Raw genomic sequence first — 19,569 nt, forward strand, 5'->3', positions numbered from 1 at the left:
GGGTGACTCTATCAGCGTGTGCTAAAAGGTTAGGGTGACTACAGAGCGGCTTAGTAAACAGGGCCCTTATTGTCAAACCTTCATTCCAAGAACAGAACACCTGTGTGTTACAATGTGGTACCTTATATGAGCTCCTGACTCCAGACATAAAGGCACCTGCAATTTTACTACTACTAATACTACTACTAATCATTTCTATGGCGCTACTAGATGTATGCAGCACTGTACACATTATATACAGGTATTTTCTCTGTCCCTAGGGGGCTCACAGTCTAAGTTTTCCTATAACTAGACAGTAATAATTATTTAGAAGATTGAACAGACATCCCCTCCCCCTATATACATCTCTTCACTTCCATGGCTAGAACATCGTATATATTGTGATAATTATAGGGGAATAGTTATAGGACATGCCCTGATGTGACCAGACCACCAGTGGGAGATTTCCCAGGGAAGCTCAATGTCGCATGGAAGAGGCCACTAGGGGATGGTTAGGAGTTGAAGTGACTTGCTTAGTTGGGGAATGCCAACAGAAGGCGTAGTGAAGGTAGCAGGACTCTTCCACAAAATACCAGGGGGACGAGAGATGTAATAAGTAATAAAAGAGGAAGCATCACAACTGTACCTTCTTCTGGAGAGGGGAACATCGCAATATACACTGATAAAATTAATTCTAAATGTTAAATACTTTACCCGAATATAAACTGACACTAAAAGATGTGAGCCAAATCATCCGTTATATACCATCTCTTGACACTGTCTTCTCTCACAACCCCTTTCTTGTTTATCTCCCCTATCAACTTCTCTTCTCTTTTGTCCTCCTCCTAGGCAGTCTGCAGGGAATGGGTGAAAAGAGGCTGGCACAGGAAATTGAAATTCCTTAGGTTCCAGGTGAAACCATGGATCTTCCCAAGCAAAGCTACCAGCAATTCATGCACCTTGAAGCTACTGACCCCTCCTGCCCCCAGGCAACATACATCTACCCACTCCCCTGAACTGACATGCCCTCTCCTTCCCAAAAACAGCTGCCCCACCCCCTGCTTTAAGCAACTGACACAACTGGGGCAAATGACACACCTTCTTTTCTACATCTTTACCCTTATTTCTCAAAAGTAAATGATTCACTGCAGTGACGTAGCTACGGGTGGGCCTTGGCTCAGCCCCACCCAGATGCAGCCCCACACTGCTCTCTTCCCCCTTCTCTTCCGCAGCATCCCGGCATCTGCACTCCAGTCTCTGAACCCTTTTGCTCCCTGGTGTCGGTTCAGGTAAAAATTGCAAGTGCGGGGATAAGTACAAGTGAAAATAATGTTATACACAGTAGAAGTGACAGCCAGAATTGTAAGTTAGGGGCAATGGTTCCCAAACCTGGTCCTGGAGGCACCCCAGCCAATCAGTTTTTTGGGATATCCACAATCTCTCATGAATATTCTTGTATCAATATTGGAGTTAACATATTTGTGCCCGATGAAGGCTTGTATGCTGAAACTTGGCCGAGTCGGTCATTTCCTAATAAATCTACCTTTTGTTACATTTGAGACTTTTTCTCTGGACTGCCTCTGCTTTGTTTTGCTGCGTGTGTGTTTTTGCGGTGCGTTTTGCTTCTGTTTTTGTTGACCTGGAGGCACCCCAGCCAGTCAGTTTGCCTCCAGGATCTGCCTTGGGAGCCACTGTTTTAGGGAATCAAATGGGTAAATCAGAATCACGAGTCTCTGCATGCAATGGGGTAAGGCCAGGACTGGATCAATCCTGTTGGGCGAATCTGGATCTAGTTGGCAACCCTATCTGTTAATATGTTGCACCTTTGCTTGTCCCTTTTGAAAGTAGAGCTGAAAGTTACCCAGTTCCAGGAGGGATTAATTGTCACCATTGCTGGTTTTGCACTCACATCCCAAAGCAGGATGAAATTTGTAGTCCTTGATTCTATCCATTGAAATCAGTGCTGCATGTCTCATAATGCATCATGATAGGGTTGCTTGAAATCAAGGACAGGTCTAAAGTCTCCCTTCTTGAACTGGGTACCTTGGAAGCTCTGTTGTCTGACACACACGCACTCGCACATACTGCAGTTCTCCCCTGGATGGGAGGAGGAGGTGTGAGAACCCAGCAACATTTAGTTCAGTGTGCCATGAGGATTGAGCAAACTAAAAAAATGCGGCAGAAAAGGGTTTAGAAGGTCTGATGTATTACTTTAGCAACATGTGTAAAAATCATCATGAACCTAAATCTAACAACAGCAATTAAAATCTAGATGGCAGTGACCGAAAGAGAAGAGAATAAACTTCATCCGTGCTGCTCACAGCCACATCTGTAGGAACGGAAGCTAGGCAGGCAGAAAGAATGGCTCAGTCTCTGCTGAGTGTCTGCAGGAGGCAGGTGATTGGAGCAGGCAGCCAGGAAGTAGAACTGGAAGACAGTCCTCCAGACACAACAAGCTACACTGGATACAGCAAATAAGTTCTTTTATCTGTGCATGCAAGTTTTTGTGCGTGCTGCCTGTGCTGCAGAATATTAGGCTAAATCAGCGAGAAAACAAATTAGCTTATGTTATTATTAGCTGTTTTGGATTTATTGATTGTACATAGTACATTAATTGTACAAATACAATAATTATAGTGTCTGGCACTATTGCTGGGCAACGGTTGCCAAGGCGGCACCTGACATCACAGTAAACAATGGCCGGAGAAGTGAGACACTGGACAGGGCCGGATCTCCCTGTGGGTGATCGAGATTAATGTAAAACATGGAAGGCGTAAGTTTCTAAACTTTTCTGTAGAGTGGTGTGGTAGCCGTGTTAGTCCACTTTTAAAGGTAATCAATAGAAATCAAACAAAATAAAATGTATTAAGTTATGTCCAATAAAAAAGGTATCATCTTTTTTTCTTTTCCATGTTTTATTTTGTTTGATTTCTATTGATAAACTTTCCTGGTACTCAACTGCCGTAACTGGCATAGACAATTTAGGGGTCAATTTTGAAACCTTTGCAGACTGGTGCAAAATTTGTTTCCTACATGAATTTTGCACCAGTTCTCAGAGAGAAGGAATTTTTGTTTGAAAATTCCCCTGGAAAAAGTAGCTGCAGAGATTCACTCTTGTTTCTTCAGCAGATATTTTTTCCATGGGTCTTTTACCCATGAAAATAACATGCATAGTATTGAAAATAGTAGTAGTAGTAATAGTAGTAGTAGTGAAAATGCAAAACTATGAGCCTCTTTTACAAAGCTGTGTTAGCGCTTCTCGGTGCAGCAAATGAGAGAAAGCCCATTCAATTCCTATGGGCACCCTCTCATTTGCCGTGCGGGAATCTCTAGCGCGGCTTTTTAAAAGAAACCCTACATGCATTATTGCTTCCCCTGGCCTCACCCCACCTTCTGCCCACCTTTTCTTCCCATGGTTAATAATGAAGGGCCTTTGTATGTTTGTTTTTATTTCATAGTTCTTTATGTTGTAAAAACGTATGCCAGTGTGTATGTACTTTTACTCAAGGAAAGAGTGGCAGTTTTCAGACAGCCTTTTTACCTGGATAAATGACTTGAAAATTTGCACTTGAGTAACCTGGAGAGTGAGAATGTAAGCAAATAAAAACCTGCATCAAAAATTTCCACTATATATTCAGAAAAATTGAATGGGTTCTGTGAGTCTTTTAAATCCACCAGTTCATATTTGCAAAGACATTTAAATTACCGTTATAGTCACGCATATAACACACTTGTTATATGTGATTTTATAACCTGGCAGAGCTCTGTGCATGCTATCTGAACATTTTTTTTCCAAAATGGGTCCACCTTTCTAAGGGGCCCTTTTACTAAAGCTTAGTGAACGTCAACGGACATTAAAGTGCTCTAAATGCCGCACCTCCTATTTTATACCTATGGGCCACATGGCGCTTAGTGCATGCTTATGTCCATTAGCACATGCACTAAACTAGTAAAGGCATCTATGTGAGACCCAGACTAAATCCCCCCTACCCCTTCCCAGGCCCCGGCTGCAGTGGCGTAGCAAGGGCAGGGCGGTGGGGGGCAGTCCACCCCGGGTGCACGCTGCTGGAGGAGTGCAGAGAGCAGCCATGCACCTGTCGGCTCCGCTGGTTCCCTGCTCCCTCTGCCCAGAACATGTTACTTCCTGTTCCAGGGCAGAGGGAGCCAGTGGAGCCGACAGCCACACGGCTGCTCTCTGCAGCTAAGAATGCACCCTGGGAGGGTTTGATGCGCTGGGGGGTGTCGTTGCACCAGGGGGGGTGTCATCGCGCAGGGGGGTGTCATTGCACCAGGGGGGGGTGTCATGCTGCACCCTGGGGGGATGGACACCGCTGCACCCGGGGGGGGGGAGGGGTGCGCAGCCGCGATCCGCCCCGGGTGGCAGCCGACCTAGGAACGCCACTGCCTGGCTGTGACTGTCCTGACCATCAAGGTGCCGTGTTAACCTGTAGCACGCAATAATTCCCAGGTTAATGTAGTTTAATACATAGGTTCTGTATATTCCTTTCTGCATCATCATGATACTGAGATTGATGTCTGAATTGCCCTAGTCCCAGGTTTAGCTCATTTCTGTAGTTTTACCAGTGATATATATTTTTTATTACATTTGTACCCCGCGCTTTCCCACTCATGGCAGGCTCAATGCGGCTTACATATACAGGTACTTATTTGTACCTGGGGCAATGGAGGGTTAAGTGACTTGCCCAGAGTCACAAGGAGCTGTGCCTGAAGTGGGAATCGAACTCAGTTCCCCAGGACCAAAGTCCACCACCCTAACCACCCACTAGGCCACTCCTCCACTGTTGCTACTATTGGAGATTCTACATGGAATGCAGATCACCAGTGTGGCCGCGCAGGCTTCTACATGGAATGTTGCTAGTGGAATAGCAACATTCCTTATAGAATCTCCAATAGTATCTATTTTATTTTTGTTACATTTGTACCCCGCACTTTCCCACTCATGGCAGGCTCAATGCGGCTTACATGGGGCAATGGAGGGTTAAGTGACTTGCCCAGAGTCACAAGGAGCTGCCTGTGCCTGAAGTGGGAATTGAACTCAGTTCCTCTGTTCCCGAGGACCAAAGTCCACCACCCTAACCACTAGGCCACTCCTCCACTCCATGAAGGACATAACACTTTGAGACAGATGCACTAAAGCTAAATGAGCCTTTAATGACTCTCCAATTTGATCCGTTGCATGCATCAAAGGGCTTTTACCGAGGAAGCCTGCAGCTAACGAAAACGGAATGGAGATGAGCAATTAGTGTGAAAACCCCATTGAAACGACATGCATTAACCTTTTCCGATTGCCTTTACGCAGGAAAAAGGCAGGAAATCTAACGAGAGGTCTGGACCTCTCGTTAGGACAGCTCTGTGCCAGGCAAAATCATTAAGTGAAAAAATAAACTTTGAGCCAATCCCAGCGCATTAGCAGAGCTAAAAGCGCTGTGATTGGTCCAAAGGACGTCAGAAAACACATAAAAAAAAAAATAATAAAAAAAGGATCGGGAGGGGGCAAGGGCGCTCATCAGGAGCTGCCCCCCACTTTCCGCCGCTCCCCCCCCCCCGAAAAAGCAAAATTCTAGCAGCCCCGGCCCCCCTCCCTTCCTCACTACTCTGTCTCCCCTCAGCTCCGCCTCCCGACATCCTCCGCCCTGTGCCCCGCCCCCTCTTGGGGTCGTCGCCGCCATTCCCCTCCTCCATCGGGCCCCCCTCCCTCTTACCGGGCCCGTGCAGCGCCTCTCTCCTCTGTCCGAAGGCGCTGCACGGGCAAGAAGAAGCTGATGCCTGCCTTCGCCCAGCTTCGGTCGCGCGTCTCTCTCCTGCTGCGCCCGCCCCTGTCTGACGTCGGTAACCTACGTAGGTTACCGACGTCAGACAGGGGCGGGCCCAGGAGGAGAGAGATGCGCGACAGAAGCTGGGCGAAGGCAGGCATCAGCTTTCTTCTTGCCCGTGCAGCGCCTTCAGACAGAGGAGAGAGGCGCTGCACGGGCCCGGTAAGAGGGAGGGGGGCCCGATGGAGGAGGGGAATGGCGGTGACGACCCCAAGAGGGGGTGGGGCACAGGGCGGAGGATGTCGGGAGGCGGAGCTGAGGGGAGACAGAGTAGTGAGGAAGGGAGGGGGGCTGGGGCTGCTAAAGGTACATTTGCTTTTCTTCTTGCTTTTTAATTTAGAATGCAGGGGGAAGTAGGGCGGGGGGAACGGCGACCACGGGTGGGGGGGGGCAAGGACGGCCATACAGGACGCTCCTGACCAGCGCCTTTGCCCCCTCCCGACCCTTTTTTTTTATTTTTGTTTTGATTTGGGAGCCATGTGCTTGTGATTTGACTGTGTTTTGACTGTTTGTGGCATGCGCAGAGCAGCTAACATAACGCTTGGCTGCTCTGTGCATGATTTGGGGGCCGATTAACGATGTGTATTGTGATTCTTTGATACATTGTACGTTTCAATACCGATCTCAGCATGTGTGACTTTTTTTTTTGGTGCATTTTTCGTTATTTTAAAATCGTTAGGGACTTTAACGATTTAGATTTTTTTACGTTTGGTTGCTGCATCTGCCTCTTTGTCTTGTAATGACACAGGTGTTGACTAAAAACATTCTTTGTTTACTATTCATTAAAGGATTATAATTTATGTTTTGCAGTTTACAAAGCCAACAGCGGGGCACTGGTACTGGAAGGAAGAGTCTAACACACTTGAGTTTCTTAGGTAAATGTCTAAAGTTCAAATCATTACCAGAAGCGTAAACTTTCTGCTTATTCATACTTAGGGGCAGGTTCTGTTGGCAGAAAGTGCAGAGTATACTGTATGCATGCTTATTTTTACTGGAAAAATAATTCATGTCAAAAATTTTATCTTATTGGGCAGACTGGATGGACTGTTCAGGTCTTTATCTGCCGTCATCTACTATGTTACTATGTTAAAAATGAACGTACTGCTTAATCATTGGGGGAAATATTTATTTTATTTATTTATTGCATCTGTATCCCACATTTTCCCAGGCTCAATGTGGCTTACAATACATCATGAATGGTGGAGAAGTATAAGAAATAAACATTTAGTATTACAGAAGGATCTTGGGTAAACATGATAGTGAAAAAGCATGATATTAGTATAACAAGCAAATGTTATGAGACAATTCTGGATATAAGTGGAGGGGTTCACATTTGTTGCTCTTTATATAATATATAACTCTTTATATAATATATAGCTTTTTCAGTCTAAATTCCATTTTTTAAAGCCAACTAAGGTTCAGTAAATTAATATTTATAAGCAAACAAAGCAAGAATGTGTTAGGTATATTTCAAAGCATTGACAGCACCCACATATACTGCTGATAGCATTAAATTCACAATCCTGTGCAGGGCTGGTTTTAGACAAGCTGGGGCCCAGGGCAGAAATTAAGGAGGGGGCCCCCTCCCTCAGTTTTCCCACCCACTATTACTACCACACATAAAACAACTTGAAATGACTTCTTCACACATGAAACAGACAGATCTTCACCAAATGCAGAACAAGGGATTAGAACTAGACATGTGAACACCAAAATTGAACTGGGAACCCCAAGAACTTAAACTTGGCAAGTACTGCAACACTGAAGAAATAAAAACAGAAATGCACTTCCTTTTGTACTGAACACAATTGGTGGCATTGCCACAGGGGGCCTGGGTCTGGGTCCCCCTCACTTTGGGCTCAGACCCTCCAACCTGTGCAAGCTGAAGACCACCTCCTCTGGTCCGGCTACAGGAGCTCTCCAAGCTCTGCATCTGGTGGCTGTGTCCTCAAGCTGCTGCTGCCCATGTATGCTCAGTTTTCACACATGCAGAAACGCCAAGCACTCACGGGTGCGGCAGCAGTGGCATCAGCACTGGAGAGATCAGCTCAGAGCGGCAAAGGAAAAGGAAGTCTTCACCTGGAGGGGCCTGGAGATCCCTGCCAGCTCAGGTATTATTTTTTTTCATTCAGGCAGGGGACAGGGAGAAAATTTGGTGCCACCCACTTTTGGGTTCAGCCCTACCCCCCTGCCCCCCCCCCCCCCATCTGTCTGGCTATGCCACCGAACACAATACAAAGACATCTGTGATACACATATCTCAACGTTAACATATTTCAGTTAATACATTCAAAATAAAACACTTTTTTCTACCTTTGTTGTCTGGACATTTTATTTTTCTGTTATGTTAATCTCAGTTTCTCTGTCTTCTGCTAATTCTCTTTCCAGCGGCTGTTGTCCATTTGTCTTTTCTTCTCTCTCCTGTTTTGTCCTATTCCTTCACTACACCTCTTTGACATATTGATCTTTCCCTTATAGCTCTTTCCTCCCTTTTTTTTTTTCTTTTCTACCTCTCTCTCTACTCAAATTTCACCTTCTTTCTCACCCTTCTCCTTCTTGTAACTTTTCAGCTACCTATTAACTTTCTCATTCTTTTCTCATTCCATAGCTGTCTCATTTGTCATCTCACTCCTTCTTCAGCCTGCTATTCCCTTCCATCTTTCATATACCCTCCATTACTACCTCTGTATTCACTGTCTGTATACACTGTCTTCCTCTCACTCATTATCTTGCCACCCCCTTCTTGGCCTCTCTCACATGGTTCTGCCATTTCCACTATTTCCCCTCCCTCTCTCCACTCTTGTAGCCCAGCATCTCTTCTCCCTCCTCCATCCCCATGGCTTGACATCTCCCTGTCCCTTTTCTTCCACCTTCATCATCTTCCTGTCCCATCTGTCTTTCTTCCTGCTGCACCCCCTGTGGTCTATCATCTCTCCTCCTCTCTCTCCCCTCCATGGTTCAACATTGCTCCCTCTCTCTTTCCTGCTGCTGTTGTTCCTTCCCTCCCACGCCATCCCACATGAGCCAGCATCTCTTCCTCTCTCTTCCCTCCTATCCATTGCAGCACCTGCCTCTTTCTTCCTCCCTTCTATTCTTGAGTCCAACATCTTTCTCTTTCTTCCCAACTGCCTTCCCAGCTAGCATCTCTCCCTTCCTCCCCACCACCCCCGGGTCCAACATCTCTACCTCTCTCTTTCTTCCCTCCACCCCATTGTCTGCCATCTCTCTTCCTCACCTCTATTCCCAGGTCCATCATGTCTTGCTCCATCCCCTTCCCACACTCCCAGTATGGCATGTCCTCCTATCTCTCAACCCCACCCCCCCCCCCCCCCCCCCCCCCACTGTCTACTTTAAAACAGCTCCAGCAGGGACCCTTTGGTCTGCCATCTCTTTCCCTCCTTGCCACCCCATCTAATGTCTCCTTCCCTTCCACTTACCTTCCCTATCTAACTTAAATTGCATGTTTGTTCACAGGAGGTTGCCAGCGCAGCAGCGATTCTGATACACTGCCCGCGTCTGTCCCAGCGTTGTTTCTCTACCACGTTCCTCCCAGGCTGAAAAAGGAAGTTGCTTCAGAAGGCAGTGGAATGTGGCAGAGGGACAGCACCGGGGGAGATGCGGGCATCACATCAGAATCGCTGCCATGCTAGTGACCTCCTGTGAACAAAAACATGATTTAAGTTAGACAAGAAAGGTGAGGGAATGGGAAGGAGATCTTAGATGGGGTGGTGAGAATAGGAAGAAGTGATGGAGTGTGGGGGCCCCCTGGAGATGTGGGGTCCAGGGCACCTGCCCTGATCCTGTGACTGACTTCAGGCCCAGAGGCATGAGAATGTGTAGTAAGGCAAGCATGTCCATCCTGCTATATTTGTCCAATTTATTTGTGCTTTCATTTTTCTGAGTGCTAATAGCATACTATTTCACATGCCCCCACATGTCTCTCTGGTAAGACCCACAGACACTTTGAATTCTTAATTAAAACCCTTTAGTGTCCAATGTTCCCATAATAAGCCATATGGGAACAGATTGATGGGTATATGTTCAGAAGAATCCGCAACCAAGCAGAGAACTCGAACGCCCCACGGGAAAACACAAGTATAAGTGAGAGTGGGATGTTTGACCACGGGAATACAAATCCTGGAGACAAGAATCTTAAAAAGTTTGTTTATTGATGAAAAGACTTGACACAACATATACGTTTTATGTTTTTTTACTTAATTTTTCTTTATTTGCATATGTATGTTTTATAGACTCCTGATGCAGGCCTGACGGCCGAAACACAACAGTTGTGTCGAGTCTTTTCATCAATAAACAAACTTTTTAAGATTCTTGTCTCCAGGATTTGTATTCCCGTGGTCAAACATCCCACTCTCACTTATACTAACAGATTGATGGGAACATTGGACACTAAAGGGTTAAGGAATTTTGGGACTGATACTTCCTTATTGCTCAATTTCACTAAAAGGGGAAGAGAGAGCAGGGCAGGCAATGAGGCGGCCCCGGAGACCAGCACTGGACGAAGGCTTCAGCTGGCAGGGGTTGGGGACCCCCACTAGCCAAACCAGGGGCCTAGAGCAAATTTGGGGGGGGCCCAGGCCCCTGTGGCCCCACATAGCTACACCACTGGCCTGATTTAAGTGGTCTACTTATGTGGTGAGGGCTCAGTATCGGCATTTAAGCTGACTACACCCCTGGAACAGCCATAAATTAACTGCTTTTGCATTCGGTGCTAACCAGTCATTTTCAGTAAAGATAACCGGTTAAGTGCTGATAAAAATGACCGACTGCTGCAAACAAGTGATTTAACTGGTCAGCGGCCATTTCCTGCTGATTAAATCATTTTGAATATCAGACAGAATGAATTTATGAGCGTTAGTTATCTTAAAATACTTTGGGCTGTGACCACGCTTAGGGTCCTGCCATTGGATAATGAACAATTTAAGCAAGTTGATGGTGCAAGAATTTGCAGTTAGAACAGTTCAGTCAAGATATATTTTTTGCATTCCTGTTTTAATATATATAAAGGTTATGTTTGTGCAATTTCCAAAGTTTTTTTTTTGTATTCCAGCTATGATGGTGCAGCAGATATTAAAGATAAGCCAAAGAAGAGCAAAGCAATACACTTTCAGGAAGTTGGCAGAAAAGGTGCTGACAGGTACATCAGTTAAAACAGTAACTATAAGAGAACAGAACATTTTTTCCCTGGGGCACTAAAGGGATTATATTCTGTTCACTGTTCAAGCCTAATTTCTTGAACATTGCTGTGTCCAGGTTTTAAATATTAAAACCATAATCTTTGATAATCGTGAACAGCTCAGGCCTTTAGGCACCAATACTTCGAACAAGCTGTTTAATAACCCTGTAAGAGTATACGCTTTCTTTATCTATGTTGCCATGACCACTCCACTCTTCCATATTTAACCCTCTTTCCACACTTCAGCCATGTGAGCAGGCATATCAGGGAGCTGTGAGGCCACCTTGCACTCCATCGGGTTCCAGCAGGGGGAAAAATCTCCTTCAAGGCCCCTGGGGGCTTGGGACACTCTTGGGGGATCGAACAATAAAGATACATTGACTTTAGTATGTTGTATTCCACAAATAAAACCATTTACTAACATAGCTAAAGCTACTAATATTAGCATGGGCTATCAACAGTAACAGCAGAAACAAGTCTTCGCAAAAAATGTAAATAAAAAAAACAAAACAGCGAAGAAGACTAAAATATAATAATAAAAGGACGACGCTCCAGATAAAAATCCAATGTTTATTTGATCAATGAACAAGACTCGACACAGCTGTGTTTCGGTCTACAGGGCCTGCATCAGGAGTCTATTTACAAAACAACATATAAAAATAATCTTAACATATAAAAAGCAGTAAGTGACATAAAATGTACATATATGAGGGATCTAAACATTAACTCATGTTATTATATTCATATATGAGTGCACATAAACACATAAATGCCAAAAATAGCATGTATTTAACAGATGGATGGAGCACACATATCTCTAGCTTTTAGGTATGAGCACTTACACCAGCTGGATGCTTTAAGCAGAATTATATTATGCTTAAATTATAGGTATGCATTTTCACCTGTTAGTATTCTATAAAGGAAAGTAGATGCCACATAGGCACCTTCTGGGCACCTATATATAAATGTGGTCTTATAGAATTGCCCTAAACCATACATAGAAGGAGCTAGATGTATTCTCTAAAACAGGGGTGTCCAACGTTGGCCCTCACCAGCTCAGGTTTTCAGGATTTTGTTCAACCTTGGCCCTCGCCAGGTCGGGTTTTCAGGATTTTCCCAAAGAATATGCATGAAATCTATTTGCATACAGTGGAGGCAGTGCATGCAGATAGACCTCATGCATATTCATTGGGGAAATGCTGAAAACTCGACTGGATTACGGCCCTCGAGGACCGAGGTTGGACAACCTTCCTCTAGAACAAAGAGGGGGAAGGAGAAGTCTACAAATATTCTAATAACTAGCAGATTCAATAAAACACCATCACGTAGCATTTTTCTTAGAATTAAAAGCTCAAGTACAGGGCATCATTGTATAAAGTGGAAGGGAGGGAAGCTGCAAAAGAGTGTGAGAAAATACCTTTTCACTGAGCGGATGGGTGTGCACCTGGAACACACTTCTAGCAGAGGCTGTAGCAGCCAAAACAATGGCAGAATTCAGGCATATGCTGGATAGACATGTGGAACACAATTCTATAAACTAGGTACTAACATTTATGCATGCATTATGCATGTGAACGTTTAGAATACCAGCATTTAGTCATATATGTACGCATTTACATGGGGAAAAGGCCAAGATGCTGCCTAAGAGCTATTCTGCAAATATCCACTGAACTTACATTGCATGTATTTTCAAAGGGGTTGTTCAGAGGGGTGGGACATAGGTGGGGTTCTCACTTATAGGAAGGGCACAGCAAAACAGGAAGGAAACCTCTACGGAAATAGAAACCAAACCAGGAGAGAGTAGAGCAAGCCGTTGTGGGCATTTATAACTGACACAGCTGATACCGATAGTTCTACTAGCATTATTGCTCTAGTCACATAATTAGTCGCTCTAGCTGATAGAGAACATTATTGTGACCCCTGAGGCAAGCGGCTCCATCCGCTGAAACACAGTTCGTGTCAGGTCCTTCTCCTGGTGCTTTGATTAAAGGATTTTTCAAGCAACATCTCCGCATTGGTTTGTCATCTGTCAACTTGGACTCTCTCCTGGTTTGGTTCTCACTTATACTCCAGGTTACATTAATACCTGCCACATTTTAGGTGTTAAAAACATACTAGCTTTATGACTGGCTAAGTAGTGATGCCTAAATGATTAATTAGGATAGTCTTCTAGAAAGGAAAATAGGCCACCTACAAAGTACCTTGTTATAGAATCACCCTTATAGGGGGGTAAGCTGTAATACTGTGCCTATGTACATGAGCCTGTTCTATAAAGGAAAGTAAGTCCTGCACATATGTGCTTAGACATGAGCACTTACACTGGCCATAGAGATGGTGTAAGTGTGTGCGCCAAAGTGCCACTGATACTAGTCTTCTATATGCTATGGGGTAAATTCTATAAGTAGTACCTATACATCGGCACCGATAATTATTATTTGTTATTATTTGTTACATTTGTATCCCACATTTTCCCACCTATTTGCAGGCTCAATGTGGCTTACATAGTACCGGAGATGCGTTTGCAGACTCCGGTGTAAACCAATACAGAGTGATGTTGAGATAAGATAAAGTTCATGTGGTACAGCCACACAAGGTCATCGTACAACGGAAAAATTGTGTTATGTCCATTCCGTATTTTAGTTTTGTTATGTTGCAGGGATCAGGCATTTATGTTAGGTTGGTAGGATATGCCTTTTTAAACAGATACGTTTTTAGTGTTCTCCGGAAGTGTAGGTGGTCGTACGTAGTTTTCAAGGCTTTTGGTAATGCGTTCCACAATTGTGTGCTTATGTAGGAAAAACTGGATGTGTAAGTTGATTTGTATTTGAGTCCTTTGCAGCTTGGGTAGTGCAGGTTTAGGTATGTTCGTGTTGATTCGGATGTGTTTCTAGTTGGTAGGTCGATCAAGACTGTCATGTATTCCGGGGTTTCACCGTAGATAATTTTGTGTACCAGTGTGCAGATTTTGAAAGCAATGAGTTCTTTGATTGGGAGCCAGTGTAGTTTTTCGTGGAGGGGTTTTCCGCTATCAAATCAGGTTTTTCCGAAGATAAGCCTGGCTGCCGTGTTCTAGCGGTCTGAAGTTTCTTTAAGGTTTGTTCTTTACGTCCCGCATAGATTCCATTGCAGTAGTCTACATGGCTTAGTACCATTGATTATATCAAGTTGCGAAATGTTTCCCTCGGGAAGAATTGTTTCATGCGTTTGAGTTTCCACATTGAGTGAAACATTTTCTTTGTTGTGGATGTCACTTGGTTCTTTAGTGTTAAGTTGCGGTCCATTGTAACGCTGAGGATTTTCAGGCTGTCTGAGATAGGGAGGGTGTAATCTGGGGTGTTGATAACTGTGGGGTTGTCCGCGCTGTGTTGGGTTGAGACAACGAGACAGTGTGTTTTTTCTTTGTTGAGTTTTAGTTGAAATGCATTTGCCCAAGAGTCCATGATGTTCAAGCTGATCTTGATTTTCTTGGTGATTTCTGTCATATTAGATTTGTAAGGAATGTATATTGTGAAATCGTCTGCATAGATGAAAGGGTTAAGGCCTTGGTTGGATAGGGTCTTGGCTAGAGGGGTCATCATTAGTGACATGCTTAATGTGACATGCTTAGCATGATTCTATAATGAGTATGCTTCCTTTATAGATTTGTGCTTAGCATGAAGGTGCGCCTAACTGTAGGTGGCAGCGATTAGGCCTGCTGTAAGTAGGCCTAAATACCAGTGCCTAAGTTAGGCATGCTTAGGCGTGATTCTGTATCAATGCTCATAAAATCCAGGAATGCCCCTAACCGTGCCCCCAAATTGTCATACGCAATAAGATTTAGGCACAATCCGATATAAAATCGGTTATACGCCTAAATCCTAATTATTGCCAATTAGTGCTGATAATTGATTATCACCCAATTAGTGCTGATTAGCTTGTTCAATTAAGTTGTGCATACTCTTTATAGAATCATGTTAAGCGTGTCTTTAATCGGCGCCAATTTTTCAGGTGCAATATACAGAATTTGGCTCTATGCGCATAAGTGTATGCCCTGCCCTTGTGCATCGCCCACCTGTAAAATATATGCTGTATAAGATAAACATGTATTTACATAATAGTGTATAGGTGCCTATCTGGTATGTGTGCATGTATGTCAATGATGTGAAAAAGTTTTTCCCTTCTCCTGATTTGCCCTATTATTCATGTATGTCACACCAAATGGTTTCTGATCATTAACAAAATGAAATACTGTATTATACAAAGGGAACCTGAGTAAACACATAACACAGTTTTTAAATTGTTACTTCATTTATTTAAGGAACAAAGTTTATCCAACACCCATATCACCCATGTGAAAAAGTAACTGCCCCTTAGATTATTGACCAATTGACCAAATTTAATTGATAATTAGATTCAGCTGATTGAACACAACCAGGCTCAGGGGAGGACTGACCAGTCAAGTAGCCGGGCAGTGCCCGAGGGCCCAGAGACTAGGGGGCACAGAAGCTCTGCCCGGATGCCCGTCGCACACTACAGCCCTCCCCGGTCCTACCTTTAAAGGTGCGCTGCTGGTGATCTAATGACCTCTGCGGGGGGGGGGGGGGGGGATGTTCTTTCCTGCCTGTTGTGCTGCCGTTATTCCCCCTACCTGGCACCACCGTATTTTAAAAATGGCGGCCGAGATTCCCTGTGGAAGTCTTGGCCGCCATTTTGAAAACTCAGCAGTGCTGGCAGGCAGGGGAATAGCGGCAGTGCAGTGGGCAGAAAAGGACATGCTACCCCCCCCCCCCCCCACAGAGACCACTAGACCACCAGGACCCTTCAGGTAAGACTGGGGCAGTGGGGGCATCGGCTGTGGTGGTAGGGGTAACAGCAGCGTGGCAGAGGGGACATTGGGCAGCGACCAGGGGGGGGGGGCCCAGACCACCCTCAGTGCCCGGGAGCCCAGACAATTCTCAGTCCGACCCTGACCAGGCTTGATTGCAGCCAACCCTGTTGAATCTAAACCTCACTGCATAATGAACCTTTACCATAAGAATGAAGTTGTCACCACACAGTTTCTACAGGAAATTCCAGAAGAAATTAGAAAAAAAGTTGTTGAAATATATCAGTCTAGAAAGGGTTACAAAGCTGTTTGTAAAGCTCTGGGACTCCACTGAACCACACAATGAAATCTCCAAATGAAGAAAGTGAAACCTGTAAATAAGTTGTATAGTGTTGACTGTTGTTACGTTAATTTTGTTGTACAGCACATAAATCAGCAAATACATTGAAACTGGTGGGCATCTGCTTTCTTCATAAGTGAAGTAATGAAAGCTCACATATGAGCCGGTGACAAACTATGGAGCCCTTTTACAAAGGCACGCTGAAAAAAATGAGCTGTGGTAGTGTAGACGCGTGTTTTGGGTGCGCGCAGAATCATTTTTTAGCGCACCTTTTAAAAATTTTTGCCGAAACTGGACGTGCAGAAAAATGAAAATTGCAACATGCCCATTTTGGTTCTGAGACCTTACCGGCAATCATTGACCTAGCGGTAAAGTCTCACGCGGTAACCGGGTGGTAATGACCTACACGTGTCAAATGCCACTTGGCGCACAGCTGATATGTGCATATCAGACGTGCTCCAAAAATAAAATTACCGCAAGTGCCATGCGGTAGCTAAGTGGTAACTCCATTTTGGTGTATGTTGGGCACGCGTAGACGTTTACGCAGCTTAGTAAAAGGGCCCCTATGAGCCTATATCCATATAGATTCACATGCGTACATGTAAGACACTGTCTTGCTGATGGTTGATTGTCAAGAGTTTCCCTTTATACCTTGTGCTTAAGATCTATGATATGGTACTAGACAGTTATTATAATTCTAGACTTTATATAGGTTATATTATATAACAAATATTGTATTATGCTCATAGTTACATCACTCTGGGAGTGCTACAACATTCCAGTTACAATATTTTACTTTTCTGCAGGATGTAGTTTTATAACCATTGTGACCAAAGGAATTTTTTAAAATTTGTTTATTACAACAACATTCTCAGGCTCTGCTAACTTTCCCTGGCTTGAGCTCAAAATGTTTTAAAGTGGACTTTTTTTTTTATTGGTATACATAAACTGGTTTATGTTCCAAGGGGCCAGTCTAGCTTAAAAAGCTATAACAGGTTAACGTTTTGCAGACTACATTAAAGAGGCAGTTAGGAAATCCTGCAAACTCACAGGAGAGGATCTCGGAATACAGAAAAAAACAAAAACAAAAAACAACCCACAGAAAAGAGGCAACAGCAGGCTAGAGCAGGGACCTAGCTAGAAGGTATATGAGAGCAGCAGCAGAACTTCAAGGCCTTGTGCTGGAAAAGCCTTAGCACCCGTGAACAGACAATAGACTAAAGACTAGTGGCTGGCAGACTTCCAGAAGCCTGTCCAACAAAAACTGACTGTGTTAAGCAGATATGCGGCCAATTTGGTGAGAGCTTCTTGGTTGTTTCTGCCTTCCTTGGCTCTCGTTTTATTGTTTTACTGCTGAGCCAAACTGTGGTACGGAAAATAAATCTCCATTAAACAGGTCCTGGAGTCTGGCCTGTCATTGTTTAAAGAGATAATCCCACATCTTTCCATGTTAAAGAGACAGCTGATAGACCTTGGGAAAATGGTTGGATGTTGTTTTCTATACATTTGCTGACAAATAAACATGCTCTAACCCATTTCTTTTAACTTACATGGAGAATGTGGGATCTGTAGCAGAAGAAATGGAGAGGTTACTTGCAGAGCTGGCCCTATCGCTAAGCAGACTAGGCAAACTGCCTAGGATGGCAAAATTGTGTGTGGGGGGGGGGGGGGGGGGGGGAAGAGATGATATGGCACCCAGGCAGCAGGAGAGCAACACTTAAATGCAGCTGTCAGCATGGCATGGAGCCTTTCAACACAGGCGCATGCTCAAGGCCTTCCACATTCCACCCCTTCTGAGAGGAAGCTGGCATCAGAGGGGGCAGGATGCACCATATTTTTTTTAGTATGAGCCTGTGTTTAAGACCCCATGCTGTGCTGAGTTTCATTGCAGCAGCAGCTGATGGAGGAGGATGGGGTATGGTATTTGCCATAGCAGCAGGGGAAAGAGAAGGGAGATGCTGGACATGGAGGTTTAGGAAAGAGGAGATGAGATTCTAGGCAGCTTGGGGGGAAGGGAAAGGAAGGGAAGGGAAGGGGAGTTGATGGATAGAGAGCAGAAGGGAAGATGAGATGCTGGTCACCTTGGGGAGAAGGAAGAAAAGGGAAGGAGATATGCTGGACACTTTGAAGGGATAGGGAAAGGAAGGGGAGATGCTGAACACCTTGGGGGGGGGGGGTAGGCACAGGAGTGGGAGATGATGGACATGGGGGGGGGGGCATAGGACTGAGCCCTCCAAACCCCCCTAAAACCCAATATCCACAACTGTACACCACTACCATAGCTCTAAGGGGTGAAGGGGGGACCTACATGTGGGTACAGTGGGTTTCAGGTGGGTTTTGAAGGGCTCACATTTACCAGCACAAGTGTAACAGGTAGGGGGGGATGGGCCTGGGTTCACCTGCCTGAAGTGCACTGCACCCACTAAAATTGCTCCAGGGACCTACATACTGCTGTCAGGGAGCTGTGCATGACATTTGAGGCTGGCATAGAGGCTGGCAAAACATTTAAATTTTTTTTTTTTTTTTAGGGTGGGAGGGGGTTGGTGACCATTGGGGGAGGTCATCCCCGATTCCCTCCGGTGGCCATCTGGCCAGTTTGGGTACCTTTTTGAGGCTTGGTTGTGAAAAAAAATGGACCAAGTAAAGTCGACCAAATGCTCGTCAGGGACGCCCTTCTTTTTTCCATTATCACCTCCGACACACCCCGTGAACTTTGGTCGTCCCCGCGACGGACTGCAGTTGAGGATGCCCAAAATCGGCTTTCGATTATGCCGATTTGGGCGACCCTGAGAGAAGGACACCCATCTCCCGATTTGTGTTGGAAGATGAGCGCCCTTCTCTTTTGAAAATGCCCCTGATAGTGTATGGCCTCACAACAGGCCTTGTACGTTCTGAGCAAATTCACTTTTTGACTGTATGAGTGGAACTTAGCCACTATGATGCAGGGCCTGGTGTCTCCGCACTAACAAGCCCAACACGATGGACCCATTCCAATCTAATTGGTAAAGTTGCACCCACCTCGGACATGCAACATTCTCCAGTTCACCAAGGTATATCAGAGGTGAGTTGAGAAAGATTGTCAATTTGCTCCGAAAGCTGTTGAAACCACGAGTCTAGTGCACACACTACTGCCTCAGTAAGTTCCATAATCATCGCTGTAGAACAGGCCATCTATGGGGCTGGGGATGATTCCGCCATCTTGCTGGTGCTCTGTTGATGCCGCTCTCTTCGTGTTATCGAGGAGCTGTGTCAGGTTACATACTTGTCCATAAGGTGCCAGAAGATATTAGTATCCAGGTGGTGTTAAACAGATGGTCCTGGGGTGCAGATTAAAATGATTTATTGGGGGATCCCAGAGCAGCCTCCAAACACACACCCGGAGCTGCTCACAGCATCACATGACCTCTTTATATATATT

The 19,569-nt window shown here is 44.9% G+C and overlaps 1 protein-coding gene across 2 annotated transcripts in view; it reads left to right on the forward strand.

Moving 5' to 3' along the window:
* Positions 1–2,612: 2,612 nt before the first annotated feature.
* Positions 2,613–19,569, forward strand: part of PPP1R36 (protein phosphatase 1 regulatory subunit 36) — a 78,520-nt gene continuing 61,563 nt past the window's right edge. For both annotated transcript variants that reach the window (XM_030214660.1, XM_030214661.1), the window contains exons 1-3: positions 2,613–2,752; positions 6,624–6,688; positions 10,882–10,968. In XM_030214660.1, the coding sequence (XP_030070520.1) occupies positions 2,744–2,752; positions 6,624–6,688; positions 10,882–10,968 (161 nt within the window). In that variant the 5' untranslated portion in view covers positions 2,613–2,743. The remainder of the gene's footprint in view (positions 2,753–6,623; positions 6,689–10,881; positions 10,969–19,569) is intronic.

The sequence above is a fragment of the Microcaecilia unicolor genome, chromosome 9 (assembly GCF_901765095.1).
Source record: "Microcaecilia unicolor chromosome 9, aMicUni1.1, whole genome shotgun sequence".
In the NCBI taxonomy this organism is placed as follows: domain Eukaryota; kingdom Metazoa; phylum Chordata; class Amphibia; order Gymnophiona; family Siphonopidae; genus Microcaecilia; species Microcaecilia unicolor.